At 38.9% G+C, this 20,133-nt stretch overlaps 1 protein-coding gene across 2 annotated transcripts in view; it reads right to left on the bottom strand.

The window, feature by feature from the left end:
• RAPGEF5 (Rap guanine nucleotide exchange factor 5) overlaps positions 1 to 20,133 on the bottom strand; it is a 251,137-nt gene that overhangs the window by 81,530 nt on the left and 149,474 nt on the right. For both annotated transcript variants that reach the window (XM_064380549.1, XM_012447787.2), the window contains one exon: positions 19,329 to 19,454. In XM_064380549.1, the coding sequence (XP_064236619.1) occupies positions 19,329 to 19,454 (126 nt within the window). The remainder of the gene's footprint in view (positions 1 to 19,328; positions 19,455 to 20,133) is intronic.

Genomic DNA, 20,133 nt, shown 5'->3' with positions numbered 1-20,133 from the left:
TCTTGCACTATGGAAATTCACCTAAAGCCTAGCTGACCAAGCCATCAATACCCACATCTGTTTCTGTTCTATGTGGGTACAGCAGAATTAGAATGCTTATCTGAAAAAAAAACTCCTCTAGCCAAAAAGAATTTTGTTGAGAACAACCCTTAGATAATTTGCTGAAAATATATCTCATGATTCTTTTTCTTATGAAAAAAAAAGTAAACATGTCTTATAAAAAGGTCAAAAGAATATTGCTGGCAAGACAGAACTGATTAAGAGAGATTAAGTTAGCAGATGTATGTCAAGGTGAGCCGCCTAGACTCAGCCGACCACAAAGGAGCTGGCCTAACAAATACGTCTTTGTACAGGATACTCTGGCAGAAGGAGAGTATTTAGACAATGATAATTAGTTATTTCCTTTTTTCAATCCCACACATATCAAGATTAATAACTCTAATGAAAGCCTAAATAAGAGTAATAAAATTCTTCACCCCAACATTTATAAAATCTAGGTAAAGTCTGACTTTTATAGATATGAAAATAAACATATATTTCTTATGGAACTTGACCAAACTCCCAACAGAAAACCAGTATGTATAACTAAACAGAAAGCTACTGGCTACTAGACAAAAACTTTATGTATTAAATCTCATTGCCTCTATGAATATCGTCATATAAAACAACTTGTTTAATAACCCCAAAACCAGAGCAAGCCTTGGAATTTGATCCCAGGGCCAACTTCAGCTAGTATACCTACCACACAACAGGGCAGAAGTGATGGGACAGACTGTAGCATCTTGAAATATAAAGTCAATGCCTTTTTATTGAGAATATATTTCAACATGCTGTATTAGCTTGACAGATCATTCTGGATACTGGCAGGAAAAAGCACACTCAGCAAGGGTTTTGAAAGTGTTTAATGAAGGGGCTATTTACAGCTGTGTAGGTAGGTTTGCTGAAACTAAGCAAAAATGGTGAGAGATAACCAGGACTAGAAAAGAGGGAGATCTTAACTAGTCCTGGGCTGGAAGGGGTAAGAGGAGGTAAAAGTAAGTATTGGATCCCTTTGGGAGCTAGAGGCATAAGTGAGAAGCTACCAAGGAGGAGTTGTGGCCACTGCCAGAACTAAGGAGGAAGCTGGACAGAGGTGAGAGGAATACCCTGACCTCTCTCTCCTTCCTGCTTCTGATCTCTTGCCGATGCTTCCCACTGGCTGCATCCCATTCAGAGCATGAGGACAAGAAATCCAGGGTGATGCATTCCATAGTGTGTGGTGAGGACTTGCTGTCCCAGCACAGGGCAGACGTGAGAATGGAGAAGGGGATGCAAACAGAGACAGCCCAGCATGCTTCACATTTCACAGTTTCCAGAGAAGCTTGTGTGAAGTTTTCATTAATTTAGACTACACCATATTGGTCATGTATGTCATCTTCCTGCTGTCCAGAAAACAACTCGAAATCTAAAATCTTTAGGGTAGGGTGTGTTAGCATTTTCCTACTTGACTGAATCCAATTTCTACATGCTTTATGGTCTTAACAGTCTTTCTTGTCTAATGCCTACATCAGTTTACTGTAATTTAGCTTCCGCAGCTTGCTTCACACTCTACATTTCCCATGTGACCTTTGAGAGTGGTTAGTCAATCACACAGGTGTTACTGTTTATCATAAAAGTTTGAATTTTATTAAATCTTTTCCAGCAAGCTTCTAGTTCCAGTATAAAAGTTCTTGGCTGATGACCAGATTTGGGAGTGGGATAGAAGGTAGAAGAGGGAGGAGAAATGGCAGGGCCAGTTCCACTCTGATGATAGCTGCATGAGAACAGTAAATGGGTTGGTTTGATTTTCTATCTCATCCCACCATCCAGAACAATGTCTGTTAAGTGAATGGATAGCCTGGCGAATGATGGATAAGTGAACAGATACTGTAAATCAGAATGGCTCAAGGTCAAAAGAGGCAGAGGCTCAGACTCAGAGGAAATAAGTCCAGGGGGTAAGCTAGGGTAGAAAAGGAAGATTCAAGCCTAAAGTCTGCGGAATGAAAGAACTAAATCTAGTCCATTGTAGCTAGGAACCAAAGCTGTAAAGTCAGATCTAGGCTAAGTCTGAGTAATGGGCATAGCTCTCTGATAGCACACATAGAGCCTGATTCTGACTCCAGGGTCTTTGGAGCCAGTTCTCACCCAGAAAGATGTCCATCCTCAAAGGGCTGAGTTCACAGCTGCAGACAAGGCCTCAACCTATACTGAGAGGACCTGGGTTACAGGGCTTGCCTTATCCAGAGTCAAATCCTGGCAACCATCCAATAGCTGTTTTGCTGGGAAAATAAAAATATACTCCCCAAACTCCAAAGTATCATCTAAAAAATAAGGCCATTATGCAGCTCCCAGGACTTTTAGGCACTAAAAAAGACAATGAAGGCCCACCACGGTCCCCTGCCACCCCAACTACAGTTCAATCACCAATGACTAGATAAATCTAATTTGTTTAACAATTTACACGCCTTACCAAGAACCCTTCCACCAAGCCACAAGCCAGGGATATGGTCCATTTCTCTCTAGTTCATGGGTAATAACCAATTTTTAATAGCATAAAAATTAAACTCAGATGATGGCATCCCTTCAAAGAACTTATGGCCTGAATCAAATTAAACTGATATCCACCAAAGCAAAGACAGACCGGGTTCAAATCCTAGAGTTGCCATTTACTAGCTGAGTGGTCTTTCTGAGCATCAGTTTTCTTGCCTGTGAAATGGGATAATCCCTACCTTATAGACCCAATTGAATACTGGACACAGAGAAAGCCCTCAATAAATAGAGGACAGAAAAATATACAAGCTATATTGTAACTGTATACCATCCAAGTGTACTAACACTGAAGTATTACAAAATTGAATTTGCATCAGGGTCTTGGTATAATTTTGTTTATGTATGTGTATATATAAATATCCAAATTTTAAAAACACACACAAATAACATCATAAAACTTTTCCTACTGCAATGCAAACTGCTGCCTATGGTGTTGTATGCGCCACTGAGAGGGAGAAGGCATCACAGGAGTTAACTACAGAGCTCATGGAACCTGCAGAAACGGAGGTTCCAAGCCCCTCTGCCAGAGAAGGACTAACGATGATGAAATTGATCATTTTCATGGGCATGTAGAGCTGTTTCTTTCTGGCACTCACCTCACCCCAAATCTCACTCGCCAAGAAGCATACACCTCTAGAGACCAAAAACTAAAAGAAGGGAGACAAGGTAGTTCAGTTGTCTCTCTGACTCTTACATTTTTAAACATAAAATGTTAAGGGTTAGCTAACGCTCTGTGGGCTCTTGGTCTTTGGTCAGGGTTACTGATGATCTGCAAAGGCACAGTTGCATCCTGTGTTGTTGGCATGACTGGAGTATAGACAGGATAAAACACAGCAGTGACAAACAAGGTGTGATGCCAGCCATGGTCACCTGAGGTGAGGCAGCTGGAATGCCACTGCTTTCTGCTGCTCCTCTGTTCCAGATGGTGGTTATTTCCTTCTGCAGAGACTCGAAGGTACATCGACTCACCCTGGTTAGAAGGCCTGAGGGAACAGGCGAAGGGTCAGCCAAACTGGGAAACTGCTGAGATTTTCTGAGCCACTTACCACCTGCATGCTGTGGACCAGGGCTCTTCAGCAGTGCCTCAGTTCCCTGCAACTAAGCAGGCTGGGTCAACGGGCAACTTGAGGGCACGGCACTGTGTGCACACACAACCTGATAGAGGCCTATTTGAGAGCACGTCAGAAGAAATGAGGATCTTTCAGAAATTTAAATTAGATCCTTAAGCATTTCCTGAAATGTAGAAGAAAAGGGAAAAAAATGCCAGTGACCAGAATCACTGCTTTTCACTAGCAGCCCAAAGATAGGACAGAAACCTACACTAAATTATGATTAAAGTTTCTACATTCTGGTTGCAGATTATTTGTCCCATGGGGTTTAAATAATGCATGGTAGCAGTTTTACAGAAGACTTTACAACTGAATAACAAGAGAATAACATGACTTTTCAGAGCAGCATGAAATAGCTAGCCCTGACTGGTTCCTATGGCCTTGACTTCTCCTTTCAAATTCCTCCCATAGGATCTGAAACTGAGTTGTGTTTCATACCTCTGACTCAGTGAGGAACTAATTTATAAACAGAAATTATTTGAAAAAGCTAGTTCTTATCTCTGAGTAGACTCAGAAGTATTCTTCAAACTTGAAATAAACCCTAAAAGATTGAAAGGCTTCATGTCAAGGAACTCTATCACTCTTCCCAAATTTCCTGTGTGTGTCAATGTGCATCTGCATGTGTGTACGTGAGGATATGCTTTGTGTGTGTGTGCATGCATGCATGTAGAACTTCTGCAAGGGCAAAGCAGTAATCAAAAGGGGAGTTCCAGTATTTACGCGAGTTATGGAAAGAAAAATTCCTAGCTAGTGTAGCAGCTGCCAGATCACATGGAATGGGAGTGAGGAGATACAAAGCCTCTTAAGTAAACACTCTTGTTTTTTCATGTTTTGTACATTCCTTGGTGTTTTTGGGGAGGCACGCCTTTAGTCTCTGCTGTAACCATCTCAGAAACTTCATTCCACAGTTTGAAACAAGGTTGGGTGAAAGGTAGACAAAGTGTCACTTTTGGTGCTTGGAACAGTAACCGGAAGTTGGTACTGAAAACAGGTTAAGAGAATTTAAAATGTAATGAAAAATTGCTAAAATGATTTGAGAGGCAAGTAAAAAAAAAAAACAGAAGGTAAAAAGGAATAGAGAAGGTTAAAATAAGACAAAGATAAATTTGCTTGCAAAGTAGCAGTTCTCTCCTGCCTTTTTTCCTAAGGGAGGGAATAGGTGTGGAGGAAGGGATAGACTGGGGGAACAAAAAAGGAATTAGTATTTAAGTGAGGAATTAGTATTGAAGTGATACCACATACAAAAAACAAATTCTCTTTTCCTGAATATTAATGTGCACCCGGAATGCCAAGGAAGGTCGAAATCCTCAAAAACCTGCCTAGGTAAGATCTTTGCTCCATAACCTATGACCCATTAAAGTCTGTATCTACTCTTTACCAAGCATGGATTCTTCCAAAGACTCTTCTATATTACAAAGTGACTATTGGTTATGAACCTCCCTGCCTTTTCTGCTTGTCATTTCCAGGTGAATTCTCCAAGGCAGAAAACTTCTAATTTAAAACTTTAAATATCCAATGAACTGGAATCCTGAAGCTGGAACAACTTTGGATTTTCACAGATTTGATGTGAAGTGCTTGACTATGGGACACATTTCAAACCACCCACAATGTCCTTCTCTGTCAGCTCCAGTTCCACAAACTGAAAGCCTAGTGCTGAACACTAGGGTTAAAAGTTCAATCAAATAAAACCTAGGAATGCTCTCAAAGAGTACATTTTTCACGTGGGAGATAGATATGTAACAGACAAAAATTTGCATGTTTTAAAAACAGTGATTTGGAGCTAGGCTGCGGGTAGTGGCTAGCTAATGAACCTAGCCAACATCAAGAACTAGGTTATTTTCTTGGTATTTCTAAGGGTTCAAGGCAAAAAGAGCTAGCATTTCCTTCATTGTTGAGATTTGGGAATTCCAGATTTTGATCCTCCTCAGAACATTCTGATCTCAGGAAAACAATTCCAAATATTTAATGACTTGACTTGAAACATCATTTTAATGTCCTGATAACAGACACTTCTAGCTGGATATGCTAGATTAGCCATCTGTCCTTTATCAGCACCATTCCGCGGAGTTAAGTTTTTAGAAGTTCTACCCACTGGAGTATTTTAGGAACATAAAAGAACAGAATGATTCTTGGCATTGATAGATATATTCGATCAGAGTGAAAAAAGAGCTATTGAGAACTTCCTGAGTAATCAACTGGTATCCTTTATAAAATGGTGACATTTTCCCAGAAAGAGTCCAACACTCAAATGCATGGATATTGCCAAATTTTGGGGGAAGGGTGTCTTCAAGTTAAGAAAGGAATTTTAGAGCTAGAAGAAATCTTAGACCTCTAATATCCTGATTTATTAGATGAGAAGACTGAAGCTCAGAGGGGTAAAGTGATTTACTAAATCAGTACTCAACATATTAACTTGGGAGGTAGTGTGTTCACCACAGAATTTCAGTTCTCTCAAAATAAAATGAATTTCTTTGATGCTAGTAATAAAATAGTAAATTAACTGAAGAAAAATTATGCATGTAATACTTGATCAAGAAATCTTACATTACAAAAATAAATCACAGCTATATTAAAAATCCAAGTGAGGCCAATCTCAGTGGCTCATGCTTTTAGTCCTGGTGCTTTAGGAGGCCGAGCTGGGAGGATTTCTAGAGCTAAGGAGTTGGAGACCAGCCTGGGCAACATAATGAGGCCTTGTCTTTACAAAAACATCAAAAACTTAGCTGGGTGTGGTGGTACCTGCCTGCAGTCCCAGCTACTCTGAAGGCTGAGGTGGGAGGATTGTGGCTGTAGTGAGTTCTGATCTTACCCTCACACTCCAGCCTGGGCAACAGAGTGAGACCCATGTATCAAGAAAAACAAAATCTGAGTGAAAAGAACAACTCCAAAAGAAATTTAAAAAATAAAATAAAATGAGGAAGGGATTTCTCATTTTAAAGACAATTTAAAAAATAAAAAAAGTATTAACAGTTTCAGTCGTGTGTATAAAATAACTAGGAAACTAAGGAGAAACAAACTTAGGGAAACAATATGACAAAATTTTATATCCTTCATATATAAAGAACTTATCCAAATAAGAACATTTCAGTGAAGAAAATGAGAAAGGAGAAAAATAAATTACTTACAGAAGAAAGAGAAAGAGGTTGATATAAGTTGCAAATATTCAACTTCACTAGAAATGCAAATTTGAACAAAATAGTATTTTCCTCCCTCTCCCCTGCCCCACCATCAACCTAACAAAGACACATAGTTTCTCCTTCTCAAAATTATAATACTCAATGAAATAGAAGGCTAGGATGAAGGGATTACAAAACAAGTAATTTCATATATTGCTGATTTAAATAAAAACTAGCACAAGCTTTATGGAAAGTGGTTGAGCAAAAACATAAAAGATATTAATGCAGTTTCTAAGTATTAATTATGCTGCTGGAAATTTATACTTAAGAATATCAATTTAGGTAAAGGTTTTTAGAGAGTTGTGTGTTACAGTTTATAATAGCAAAATTCCCCCAAATGGAAGGGTGGCTAAATAAAGCACATTATGAAAATATGAGGAAAGCCTGAGAATACAAAGATTGGGGACAGCAAGGGGGTAGCAGAGGAATAGTGGTTTATGATTAAATTTTTATTTTCTTCCTTGTAGCTTTCTATTATTTGTAAATTCTCTATGAAGGGCACATATTACTTCTACAGTAGTAGAACAACTTTAAACAAAAAATCTTTAGCAGAAATGTGATATAAATTCTAGCGACTTGCCTGTTACTTTGGACTGTTAAAACACCTGTAAACCTCTTCCAGATGAAGCTTGTTTTCAAAAACAAATTCAATCAGTGAAACAGGCCAAGGACTATGTATAATATACTAAAATTTTTTGGAAAGTATATTATAGCTAGAATATGGGAAAGGGAATGAATTGTAAACTCCAATATGCAACCTCCTTTAGATTTGAGATTTATATAATCTTTGTCATTTATGATTTGTGTCCTGACCTGGCCATAACCCAGGAAGTAAAAAAGATGATGCTTAATTTAGCAAATCCCTTACAGGAATGTGAGAAAACAATTTTCTGGAAACAAATACTTTATTCAAAGTGTACCCTTTCCTCCCACCTGGAATCCTTTCCTGACCCTCTCTTCTGTGTGTTTTTCCCTTTTTCTTTACTCTCCTGTGTGGGTTTTCACATGCTTTTGTCTCATTAAATGCTGGTATCTTTGGGGTTCACATCACACCTTGCTCATTTCTGTCTCTGTTCTATTTTATGTGATGTCTTGCTCATAGGTGCTCAACAAATGCTTTTCTCAGTGAATGAAGGTAAGAACAAATTACTCTTAGCCAAATATTTTAAAATTTTGCTCTACTTATAAAAAAAGGTTATATTAACATTAAAATTATTTAGGCCATCAACAAAGTCAACTTTATGTATTGTCACTGAATGACTACCACTGGTGGCAACAAGCTAAACAGCTATTTGGTTGTCTTCCATCTTCACTAGTATAACTCTTTCAAAAAATCTCTGTGAGTTCAAATGTAGGAATCTGATTTAGGCTGCTAATCATGGAGAAACTAAGTGTCTGAGGTGATAAGACACTTAGTTTGAGTTGGGCAGCACAGACCATAAGGGATGATCATAAGGGATGATCATAAGGGATGCTGGCCTTGGTCTGAAGGCCTCAGTGCAATAACCAATGTGACCAAAATCCCTATATCTCTGGCTCATTACGTTCAGCTAAGGAATAATTCCCTTCACTACGTCTTCCACAGGCCTGTGCTGCCCAACTCTTCTTTTTTTAATAGGGTCCCCTAGACTGAGATGTCTATAGCCTACTATCATCTATCACTCAGAAGGAAAAGCCACCATTTCTTACTTCTTTAGTCTGGATTGAAGCAATCTAAAAACTTAGGTGTGGACCAAAATGAGACCAACAAGACACTCTTTCACTATGTTCTTCCCCAAAGGTTCTGGACTAGCCAGATGTGGAACATAAAGTAGAAGTCATGCTAAGGTGCAAAAATCGAAAACCACAAAGGGTGGGGCACCAATAAGCAGCTGCAGATGCTGACGGTACCTACAGCCACTCTGATTGTCATTAATAAGGTTCTTTCCAGGGTGTGGTGAATTTTCTCAGGTCTGTGCATATCTCCTCTATATGCCAAGATTATGAGTAATACTAATAGACAGGAACTTAGATTTACTGACCTGGGATGGAAATGGGATCTACTGAAAATTGAGATAAAGGTCAGATGTGATTGCCAAATTATAATGGAAACGGCATTTAATAGTTCAACAAGTCATGAAAGGCTTCTGTGCACAAACATCGGCATTCAAGTATATTCCATAAAGACAATCAGAATAAAACTGGCTCTCTCTTTTGTTCCAAAGTTTCTTTTCTCGGATTTTAAGGAATAGGCAGAATTCTGCCTTGTCTAGACTCAAGATCTTCCTTTCATCCTTTTCTTGGCTTATCCCTTAATCGCAAACCTGTAGGTATAAATCAGTACCAACTTGGGCTGTGTGTGCTCTCCATTTCCTATCCTACAGTTTTACTCACATATCTTTTAAAATTCCACTCATACATACTATTAGAGAGGACAGTATTATCTCTGTAGCTTCAACTGTCCTCCCCCCACCATGTTTTTAGAGTTATACCTGAGTCTTGTTCTAACACTGAGATAATTTTTAGACATGTGCTTCCCGATGGGTGTTTAATGAAAAGAACTGAATGATCCCATTTATTTTTTGCAAGCCAAATTGTGCCCGCTTTCATGAGTCACTACTTTTCTGACAGACTAACTGCTAATAGGTAGGGGAGGAGCAGTTCAAAAGAAGTGTTGTATTAGGGCAAGGGTCATGTCAGTCAGCCCAGCCTCACTTTAGGGCCCCTCAAAATCTAACTTCAGAAAGACAAAGAGATAAAAGCACAAAGGATGAATTAAGAAGTTCTCTAACAAACTAAAGAATTATAATTTTGTTAATAAATCATTAACAAAATTGCTTCTGATTACAGAGGCTAAAAGGTATCTACTTTTCCTAGAAGAATATTATCAATGGAAATGTTTTAACATTTTCTTGTTACTTATGCACTTTCAACAAAATTAATGGTCACAGAATATATTTTGCCCATTTTGGTGGAAACTGCTTATAATCTTATTTAGCAGGTATCAGTTTTCGAAATAAAGTTTTCCTTCCCCGAACCATTAAGATTTCTAAAGTCCTCCTTCCTTCCTTCCTTCCTTCCCTCCCTCCCTCCCTCTTTCTTTCTCTCTTTCTTTCTTTCTCTCTTTCTCTCTCTTGCTTGTTCACTGCAACCTCTGCCTCCCAGTTCTAACGATTCTCCCTCAGCCTCCTGAGTAGCTGGGACTACAGGTATGTGCTACCATGCCCAGCTAATTTTTTGTATATTTAGTAGAGATGGGGTGTCTCTCTCTTTTGTTCCATGTTGGCCAGGATGGTCTCAATCTCGTGATGTCATGATCCACCCGCCTCAGCCTCTCAAAGTGCTGGAATTATAGGTGTGAGCCACCATGCCCAGCTAATATCTAAAGATCTTTCTAATGCCTATGACTCTCAGAGGAAAACTCCAGACTACTCAGATTAATGGTGAAAAACAATGCACCATCACAACCCCCCAATGTGTAATAACTGTAAGCTGATGGAGCAGAGAGAAAGTGATAGCATCCATCAACCATAAAACTCACTTTGGGATTTTATTATGCATTGTGCCATTTGGGGAATGTTAGAATTCTTTATTCATAGGGTTGTTAACATAAAGCTTGTTCTAATTCTATAAATCCAAACCAAGGCAAGATCATGGAAGGTTTTAGGAACTATCTGTATGAAGTACCACTCTCTTTCCTCTTTGATGGCAGATGGCAAAAATTTTACCTTGACACATTCCACCCCAGTCCCACCTCTGAGGTCACCCAGATATGCTGGTATGACTCATTTTTTGAGCCTTCTTGTGAATCTATACCTCCAAGCCACTTTCTGACATCTTAATTGTCTCATTATCACCATTATTCTCTCCTATTATGTGTTTCTTGGATCTTGCGGTGCCCCTAATCCTTTACTCTGACTCACTTTGCCTCAGTCATGCCCAGTCATTCCTGGAACTCGAACAAAGAGGACATTTACAAGGATTTGTTAAAATGGATGAGTCTTGTTCACTTACTTATGTATAAATGTGCAATAAATGAACATACATGCCATATCTTATTTCTCTATTTTTTTAATGTAGGAGGGAAATGCTGGAAAAAGGAGGAGAAACTGCAAAATTCAAAAACCCATTCCAGCTAAAACTAAGCACTGCAACATTGACCTCTTGAGACCAAAACAATCATCCTTTTTGCTTCAAAAAATAGAGCAGATAATTTTATGACAAAAAATAAAGACAAATTTTTATGTAACAGCAAATAAGAACTTGGTCACGTTTTAAGTAAAATATGCATATTTAACATGATTTATTAGAAAAAATGTACTGTACACTTGCCCACAGTCTGTTATGTTCTGTTATGATATTTTCAGCAATCTTCTATTTTTGCAATCTTAAAACAACATTTAGGACTACTGGATGCCAGATGGAATTTTTTCCTTCCACCTACTTCCCACTGCAAAAGCAAAAAAAGGTTCTTTGCATCCTACATGGAAATCTTTTATAAATTCCTTTTCCTCATCTTTAGCAACCAAAGTATATGAATGACTCAGAAACCACCAAACTTTGGCTCAATCAGTATGAGGCAAATATATAGCACAGTAACTTGTATTTAAAGTGAACATATCTGCCTGCATGGTGTTTATTAACAAAAGGTATTCACATTATATGTGTGAGCAAAATTCATTTCTAAAAAAACAGGACTGACTCCAAGCCAACTTTTTAAAGAAAAATGGTGATACAACAGTATATTTTAGGGAAAAGGTAGTAAATTAGAAGTGAACCATCACTGGACATTCTGTGTTCACTGGAACTGAAGTCCCCTGACTTCAACTGCCCACAGCAAATCCTTTGCATGTATGCTGGTTACTATTTAATGTGAAATTGACAGAGTGGATGGTGAGGAAAGGGGGACCAGAAAGCTTTGAAGGAGGGAGTGTGACCTATTCCCCTCCTTCAAATCCGTCCCCACACTGCAGCAGAGGAATCTGAAAAATTTGAATCTAATTATTTGCTTAAATTGTACATGCTTAAATTCTACATAAGGTTGCTACTGCTCTTAGCACATATGTTTGGTTAAACCCACAGGTCCTGCATCCTCCAGCTCCTGCACCTTCTTCACCTGGCCCTGCCTCTTCCATCCACAGCATTCAGAGTCCACACTTAGGCTCCAGCTGGTTGGTTCTGCTTCTAGAGCTGCCTCTCTTCTGCACACCAGGCCCCTTGTGTTATCACAGGTGTTCTGTCCTCTGCCTGGAATACCCATCCCTCCTCACTTTTCACAGTTCTCCTGACCCTTCAGATTCTGTCTCTCTCTCTCAGGGAAATGTGCATGACTCCCTAGACTAGCCAAGGTCCCTGTTAAACACTTCCACAGCACTCGGATGCTGACCATACAGGTAAGCTGTGAATTCAGTCTCTGAGTTTCTCGCAGAGCATCAGCTCATGAGGTCAGAGGTGTATCAGGGCAGTCCTTCCGGAACTAAGGCACACTATACGTTGCTACCTATGTTTCTCTACTTCTTGATATCTCTTCTTTTTATTTTTCTAAACCTCGGTAGTACACAGTTATCACGAACGACTCTCCATCTGTCTGTGCATCCTTTCCCTAAACTTTTTGCCTTAAAGCACTCATTATAATCCCAAATAAAACCAGACTGCCAAAAGTTTCTAGTGTTGCCTGATCAGACACCAGTCTATATGGTAGTAACATTGTTATTGTAATGCAGATCAGGCCTTGATGGGGGTAGAGAAGAAAAGAATATAAGGTCACCTGGGGTCTGGAATGAGATATATCACTGGGGGAGAAGGGTGAGGGCACAAAAACAATGAAAAAATAACCTGTTTTTCAATACTTCACTTCAACAATTTCTCAACCATATTGCAGATGATACGGCTATTTTAATTTTACAAGAATAAGAACCTAATAAAGCTAGGAGCAGCATCTGTACAGCAGGAAATAAAAAGACCTTTGATAACACGAGTTTGATAAATCAGACGGAGCCAGTATCCACGTTCTTAATTGGGCCTTTTAAAATAAACTTGAGCATTAAAAAAAAAAAATAGCATAATGACAAATTCTTCTCTCTTCAAAAACGCTCAAACTAATTTTTAAAAAATGTTAGGACTTGCAGTGGGCTTCTTGCGAGAACCTAAAAATACAGCTAATGAGCAGATGGCTCCACCAGACAGCAGGAGCACACCACTGACTTACACTGGCAGTTAACTGCTATTTTTCTGGAGGAAAAGCTAGAATTTAAAGAGCACACAGAGTGAACCAAACTTGTAAACCTTGCTCCGAAGTAAATGAGAAGAGCACGGTTTGCTGCAGTTGTGAAATGTGTTTGCCAGATTTTACTTTCCTCTAAATGTCTTATTTAGACACTTCATTAAATGCTGTCTTGAATGGTTAACTGTTTTCCATGTATAAATTCTTTCCCCAGCTAGACTGTAAACTTCTTGGAGGAAAGAACTAGCTTCTACTTGGCCATATTATTCTCTATTAAAAATGGACTATAATAACTCACTCCAGGAAACCTAATTCTGATGAAAAGATACTTTAATACCCAACCCAACACTAAGTCAGGATTTTGCTATTAAGGAAAATAACCTGAGGTGATTTGTCAGTTTATAAGTGGGCAACTTAATGTATTATGAATTGCCTGTTACACCCTAGTTCTGACTTTCAATTCTATTACAATAACATTAGAAAGTTCTCCTTCTCTTTAATAAGCAGTTTCTTGGTTAAACTAAATTACTGACAAACTTCAAATAATGCTGGGATTGCCTGAAACTTTACTCACCTAGATGTGTAAGTTTAAAAACAACGATAAAACCTCTCTTCCTTTTAGTATTTCATATAAAGTAAAAAGTGGACTTTCACCTTATATTTAACTGCTTATAAAAAGAGACAAAATGAAAGTTGGAAAAAGGTAGAGACCAACTTATAATATGTAATAGAAGAGTGACAGCAGCCAGAATACTCCGAACCACGTCTCCCCTAGTAATCCTTAAACAAGGAACCCTTTGACGTAGGCAGAATTCCAGGATGAGGCTGCAGGAAACGGGGAAAGGAAATTCCGGTTGAGGCTGAGTGATAGGGACCCTACCCTGGCAGCAGACTATGCCAAGATGCGGTTTCAGAGTGTGCAAAATCCCCTTCCCGCCCATCCATATTGCATGAGTGAATTAGAAAAGGGGAAGGAAGTAGGGTGGGTCCCCAGACTTAACAAAGGAACAGAAGAAAATGGGGTGGGGGGGGAAGGGAGGGATACAGACAGGATCCCTAGGGAAAGTATTGCCGAACAAGGTTTTCACAGACATTTTACAGACACTGCTTATTTCTACAGCTGGAATTTAGGAAGTCAGTTTAGAAGCTATTGTTGGTATTTCTAATCTACAGTTTAATACATTACAAAGCATAAACTACATTTCAGGAAAAATACAGGTTCAGTTTTCTGGTAAATAGTGTAGCTATATTCCAGAAAATGGGACCCACTTCCATCTAGACGTATACTTTAATGTAACTATTTTACTGAAACTAAAATGTGAAGACTTTATGAGCTTTTCAAATCTAAGTTATGACTAACTGGGCGAGCACCTTTTCTTTTTCTGCCTCCCCACTCCCCCCGGCCCACGTATTCTTTCTGTCTCTGGCCTCCAGGGCTGCCCTCTCCAAGAACGCCCTCTTTCGCAGGACTGATGTGGTGCTGGTTACCTTGGCTTCCTGGCCGCCTATCAGTCCTCACTCCAGTGATGAGGGCTGAAGGAAGACACCCTCCAGAGGCCATCACCTGAATTCACTCTGCGCGCGAGTCTGCCTAATCACTCTTCAGCTCCCTCACTATTCAGTCACGCTGAAATAATATAACTTATCTCATGAAGGCCCTGCCTCAACCACCTTCCTTTGGAAAAGTTAGAAAACCAAATGCTCAGTCGGTCCTCATTATTTCTAGAATGAAGTGAACCTTCTCAGCTCTCAAAGTCCTCCACAGTCTGGTCCCAATCTCATGTCTCATGAAATCTTCCTTCCCTTCACTCCCCTTCCACACCCCCAACTCTTGGTATTCTGGCAACATGAAATCATTTCAGAGTTCCAAAAAAATTCTTGTATTTTGAGATATCTGTGCATTTCCTAATGCCATTCTTCCCACTAGGAATACTTTTCTTCAACGTGGATTCTTTAAATCCAACCCGAAACCTAATTTAAGGTCTGGGTCAAACCCTACTTCTGCCCTAAGAAAGAATCCTGTTTCCTCAGCTGTAAATTCTTTTTCTGAATAACTCCTATGTATCTCTCTTGGGATTCTCTTCACTGCTTCCCTGTATCTCAGTTATTCGTGTTGGTATCTTTTCTCCACAACTAGACTATACTTCTTGAGGGCAGGAGCCACCATAGTCAGTCTGGCTCTTCTACGACATCAGCTTAAACAAAAGTTTAGTGAATGAATCGATGACAGAGAGTATTCTAGAATAGAAGTATAGTAACATCAACTCAGACTACAGAGATCAGGAGAGCAACTCTAAAATCCTAGTGAATTCTGAGGAAGGCATAGATATTGCAGCAAATGCCAAAGCTCTAGCCAAACACGTCAGTTCATTTGGGAGCTACCAGAGACTCTGATTAAGGTATTTTCAAAGGGTTCTGAAAAGAAAAGTTTATGTAGTCCCCATACTGTTTGCCAGAACCCCCACCTAACAATTTGTCAATGAGACAAATACTAACGTCTCAGTCACCTGAAGCAAACCGCAGGCAAACAAAGCAAGGTAAATGGCTCATGTAGCTTTCTGGAAAAGGTGGTAAAAAACAGAACATTCTTATGTCTGCTGCTATACCAAAGAATCTTTAAAAACTGCTTAATATAAAATAGCATGCACATCCTCCATTACCAGTCACCGAATTCTGTCCATTTTACTGCGTAAATGACTCTCCACATTTACTCCCTTCTTGGTTCTTATGGTTACTGCCCCAGTTCAGGCTGGCACCTCTCACCTGACGCACTACAGTAGCTTTCTACAGGTTCTTTCCAACATTTTCCTCTTCTTCACTCAATCCTTCCTCTAAAGTAATGCCAGAGAGAACTTCCAAAGGCCACATCTGATTATGCCACTTCCCTTCTTTGATGGCTTTCCTTTGCCAAAAAGGCAAGTTTAAACTCCTTAGGGTAGCTTACTAGTCTTTCACAATGGAATTTTAGGCTGACTCCCAGCCCACCCCTCTCCATTCCCTATGAATCATCAGGACTGCAGTCATGTGTCCTCCCGAGGGTCCCTCTGCCTGAAATGCTGTCCCCTGGCTTCCTCTATGACCATCAGTCATTCTTCAGGGTCAAGCTCAAAAGTCCTCATCTGATAACACATGCTCCTTCCTCTACTGGTACAGTCACAGAATTAAAGCTAGCAAAGACAATGGCTGCATAAGAGATAGCGTCCTTAAAGAACCAGCAACTCAACGTTAACTCTACTATCATAATGCTTAGAAGACACAGCCCATTTCTTTCCCCTTCTGAAAGTCCTTCCCTAATAATTTTCAACACATAGGAATGAGTGCTTGCTAATTTTGCCTACAGCTAGTTAATAGAAAATAGAAAAACGGAGTGCTTCCTGAGAAACCTGTGACAATTATACAGTTAACTTTTTAAATTTCAGAAACACCTTGGCAAAAGCACAGAGTGAAGCATTTCTCTAATGTCATGCATTTATAATCATAGCATTAAGCAGTTAATATTAGAAATGCCTACAGAGAAAGCTGTAATCCCCTTCAATTTGTAACAAGATGTACCAGCAACAAAAGCTTTATTCTGTCAAATTCATGTCTTTCCCTACGCGGTAGTGCTGCAAATTAGCTTTCTCTTTGGCATCTATGTGGCATTCTAGAACTGGAAAAGTAATGTAGGTTAGTCAAAAGAATGACTCAATAGGCAACGTGGACTCTAACTCAAATTTTATCACTGCTACTTAACTAGCTTTGGCCCGGATGAGGTCAATGAAGCATTTTAAAATCATGAAAGAAAGGAAATCTGTATATAACTTCAGGGCTTGGTCATTATTGTTATAACAAGAAGAGGAAACTGCAGACCTAGGTTTATGTTAAGTAAACTGCAGTTTCCTCTGTCCATGCTGTGTGTTGGAACTGAGTTTCTATGAAGAGCAGATGACAGCTATTGTAAAGAAAGCGAGGTCAGGAAAAATGAAAACGCTGCACCACCTTCATGAACACTGTGAGGTTAACGGGTAAGCAAAGGCACAGGCACATCAAATGCCCAAGACATGAAAGACTGAAATGAATTAGCAGGTGGTTTTTATCCCTAATAAATTACTGCAAAAGCGTAAGCATCTAGTACCAAATAATTCATTTAGTGGAGCACTACATCAATATCAGCCTTAAGAGTCGAGAGATTCCACTGGTGTCATCCTGCAGAAGGGAGATGACAGGATAGCTCAGTTTATATTTATCACTAGATCCCTAATATTCCTTTCCTTATTTTAAGCTTCACAGAAAAGTCTACACAGAAAAAGTCCTAATCCCAATGTTTATTTACACACCATCTTTCCTCTCAGAAACACAAACGTTTCCGAGCTGTTAATGTTTCCATAAGACAGTCATGCAAGAAGTAAAAAATGTTAGTGTTCTATTTTACAAATGAAAAAAAGGTGTAAAGGTGACACAGCAGATAACCATAAGCAGAGCTGTAAATCTTCAACCAGTAAATTTCTGCCTCATGTTAAAAGCCTTTAAAATTATCAGCCCCAAGTTTAGATTTCTATAGTTACAGATTTGGAGAGTATTATAATTTTATTGGCTGTAACTACTTACAATATTCTGGATTGAACTAAATATACAACAAAGACAACATAAAGGTATCTTTCTAATAAGCGCAAAGTTGTTTTGTGGCCTAAAGCTTATGATTTCTAACTTTGGTACCAACAGTTTGATTTTTGAAAGATCTTACCATACCTCAAGTTGTCACTGGTTCACTGCACCTAATTTGCAATCAGTTGTAAGATATAGCATTCATTTTAACAACCATAAGGAAAGAAAAATGTTCACAATTTAACTATGACATGTTTTTATATCATCAATTGTTAAGACTCTTGTGGGGAAAACATGCATCTTGAAATCAATAAAATACGGCATATGAAAACTGTTGCTCATCTATTTAAAATGAATCAAAAGGAAATTTTTTGAGAAATTTAAGCCGCACACTAGGATATTCAAATATCCTAAGGACACAGCCGAGGTTGAGTCAATCTATGATACAGTCAACCTTCAGGGTGCTTTTCACAACTTGAACAAGGTGCTAAATTTTTCAACAGTACCTAGCAAAGTGAAGGTTGCCTGAGACCTACATGACACTTAAAGTCAATAGTCACCTCTGAAATAGTTCAATCACAAGGCTTTGAAACTGCCTAATTATTCTCTTTCACGAGACATCAACTGCTACAATTCGAAGTCTCACTGTTAGAGAAGTGCTGTGTTATTAAACTAAGCAGCCAGCCAGACTTGAGCATCTCACCCCTCTCCTGCTCAGTAAAACCCTGCCATTTGTATTAATAGACTTGGAGCAGAAAAAGCATGAAGCAATGTTTTCCCCCCTGAAAAGGATTGAAAATAAAATTGCACGGAAAAATTAAAGTCAGAGAAAGACACATAGCACAGGGGAATTTTCCCCTTCATGAGCAGTCCTGGATAGGGCAGCACTGAGAGCGAAGTCTTACAACCAACAACAACAAAGTCAACAGATAACAACGCGTGGCACAAGAAACTGGTCCCACTGTCTTCCCAGCATGATGGCAGCATTCTCAGTTCTAAGACTCTATCTGAATAACTGCTTTCAGGAGGACCAAGCGGAACGTCCCTTTCCTCCAGTTTTAACTGTATTCAAACAATATAAGTCTTGTTGGAACACAAGCCTTCATAAGATGCTGGGAAATCTCCCTTCTGACCCTCCCACTTGGTGAGAGCATCTATAATCTGTTTTCATGTTTTTGTCTATTTCTAGGGACTTAGGACACATTCATTTGGCAACTAGATCCACCTCTGTACTAAACATAAAAATACGTTGAAATGTTTTTTTCAAAATTCATGTTCTACAAACTATATGATAAGGCAAAACTTCCAAAATCAAACTTGAAAACCACCCAAGCAGGATCATAAATAGATAAGCATTCATATTTGCTTAAATGCATTCTCATACTTCTACATAATTTACTTTTGAGAAGTCTCTTATAAATCCAGTGTCATAAGCCACTTGCTTAGAGCTACGAGCAGCTGTCATTTTTACTAAGGAGGATGCTCTTGGGGGAAAAAAAGCCCAAAACCTAAAGAATTTAAAATAAAAGTCTTTCGTTCAAACATGCAATCAGGCAGAAACATTTTCCACCCCTAAAAACCCAAAACCTAAAGAATTTAAAATAAAATATTCTTTCATTCAAACATGCAATCAGGCAGAAACATTTTCCAACCCTTCAAACCTGCATCCCCAAGAGGCAAAAGGCTTACGTGTTCAGACTTCTCCTGTTCTTTTTTGTCTGTCTGCAAAAACTGATAGTTTTCTCTTGCCAGCTTCTGGACTAGTTCAATTCGTCCGATTTCATCTTTCTCTTGAAGCTTGCACATTACCCCTGCCTTAAGAGTCGGAGAAAAAGCGAAGATATACTTAAAACCACAGTCCCAGGACATGACACCACTGCAAAGTTCACCTTATAATAAGCTCATCTTTTCCACTGCCTGGATTAAATCATGGTCTTGGTAAATATTTTGCCTTTCAAAAACTGAAGTTATATTATTTTAATCTAGGGGCACCATGCCAAAAGACTTAACGTTGAGTCTGCGTATCGCCCTACTTTAAGAGGGTGAAGGACAGAGCAAACTAAATCATTTGCTACTAAGTGTGCGCCTGATATGCCCCTGTTTGTTTGTTCCTGACAGCCTGTTTCCTGTTACATAAGCAGAGCCTAGCAAGAGGTTAAAAACTCATGGGAAAGTTAGCCAGGAACCACACTGGTGAAAGGGTGAACTGATACAGAGCCCTAAAAATAACACCCCAATTATTTAGCTCCACATCAAATTATTCCATATATAAATAAACCCTGAAAGATGTTTAAAAATATCACATGATGATATTTTTCACAACTGGAAAATTACTATGGGGCATTAGTAAAATGCCACTAATAGTGCATAAAAGATGGTGAAACATTTTACTAAAAATAAGAGATTGGAAAAAGAAAGCTTGAAATTTCATTCATTGGGGTTTGGAAATGATCCATAAAGCATCATACTTTATATAAGGTCAAAGCACCTAAAT

Source organism: Aotus nancymaae, unplaced genomic scaffold (genome assembly GCF_030222135.1).
Source record: "Aotus nancymaae isolate 86718 unplaced genomic scaffold, 86718_ANA_hifiasm-v0.15.2.pri h1tg000025l, whole genome shotgun sequence".
Classification (NCBI taxonomy): Eukaryota; Metazoa; Chordata; class Mammalia; order Primates; family Aotidae; genus Aotus; species Aotus nancymaae.
This window is presented reverse-complemented; position numbering and strand designations above follow the sequence as displayed.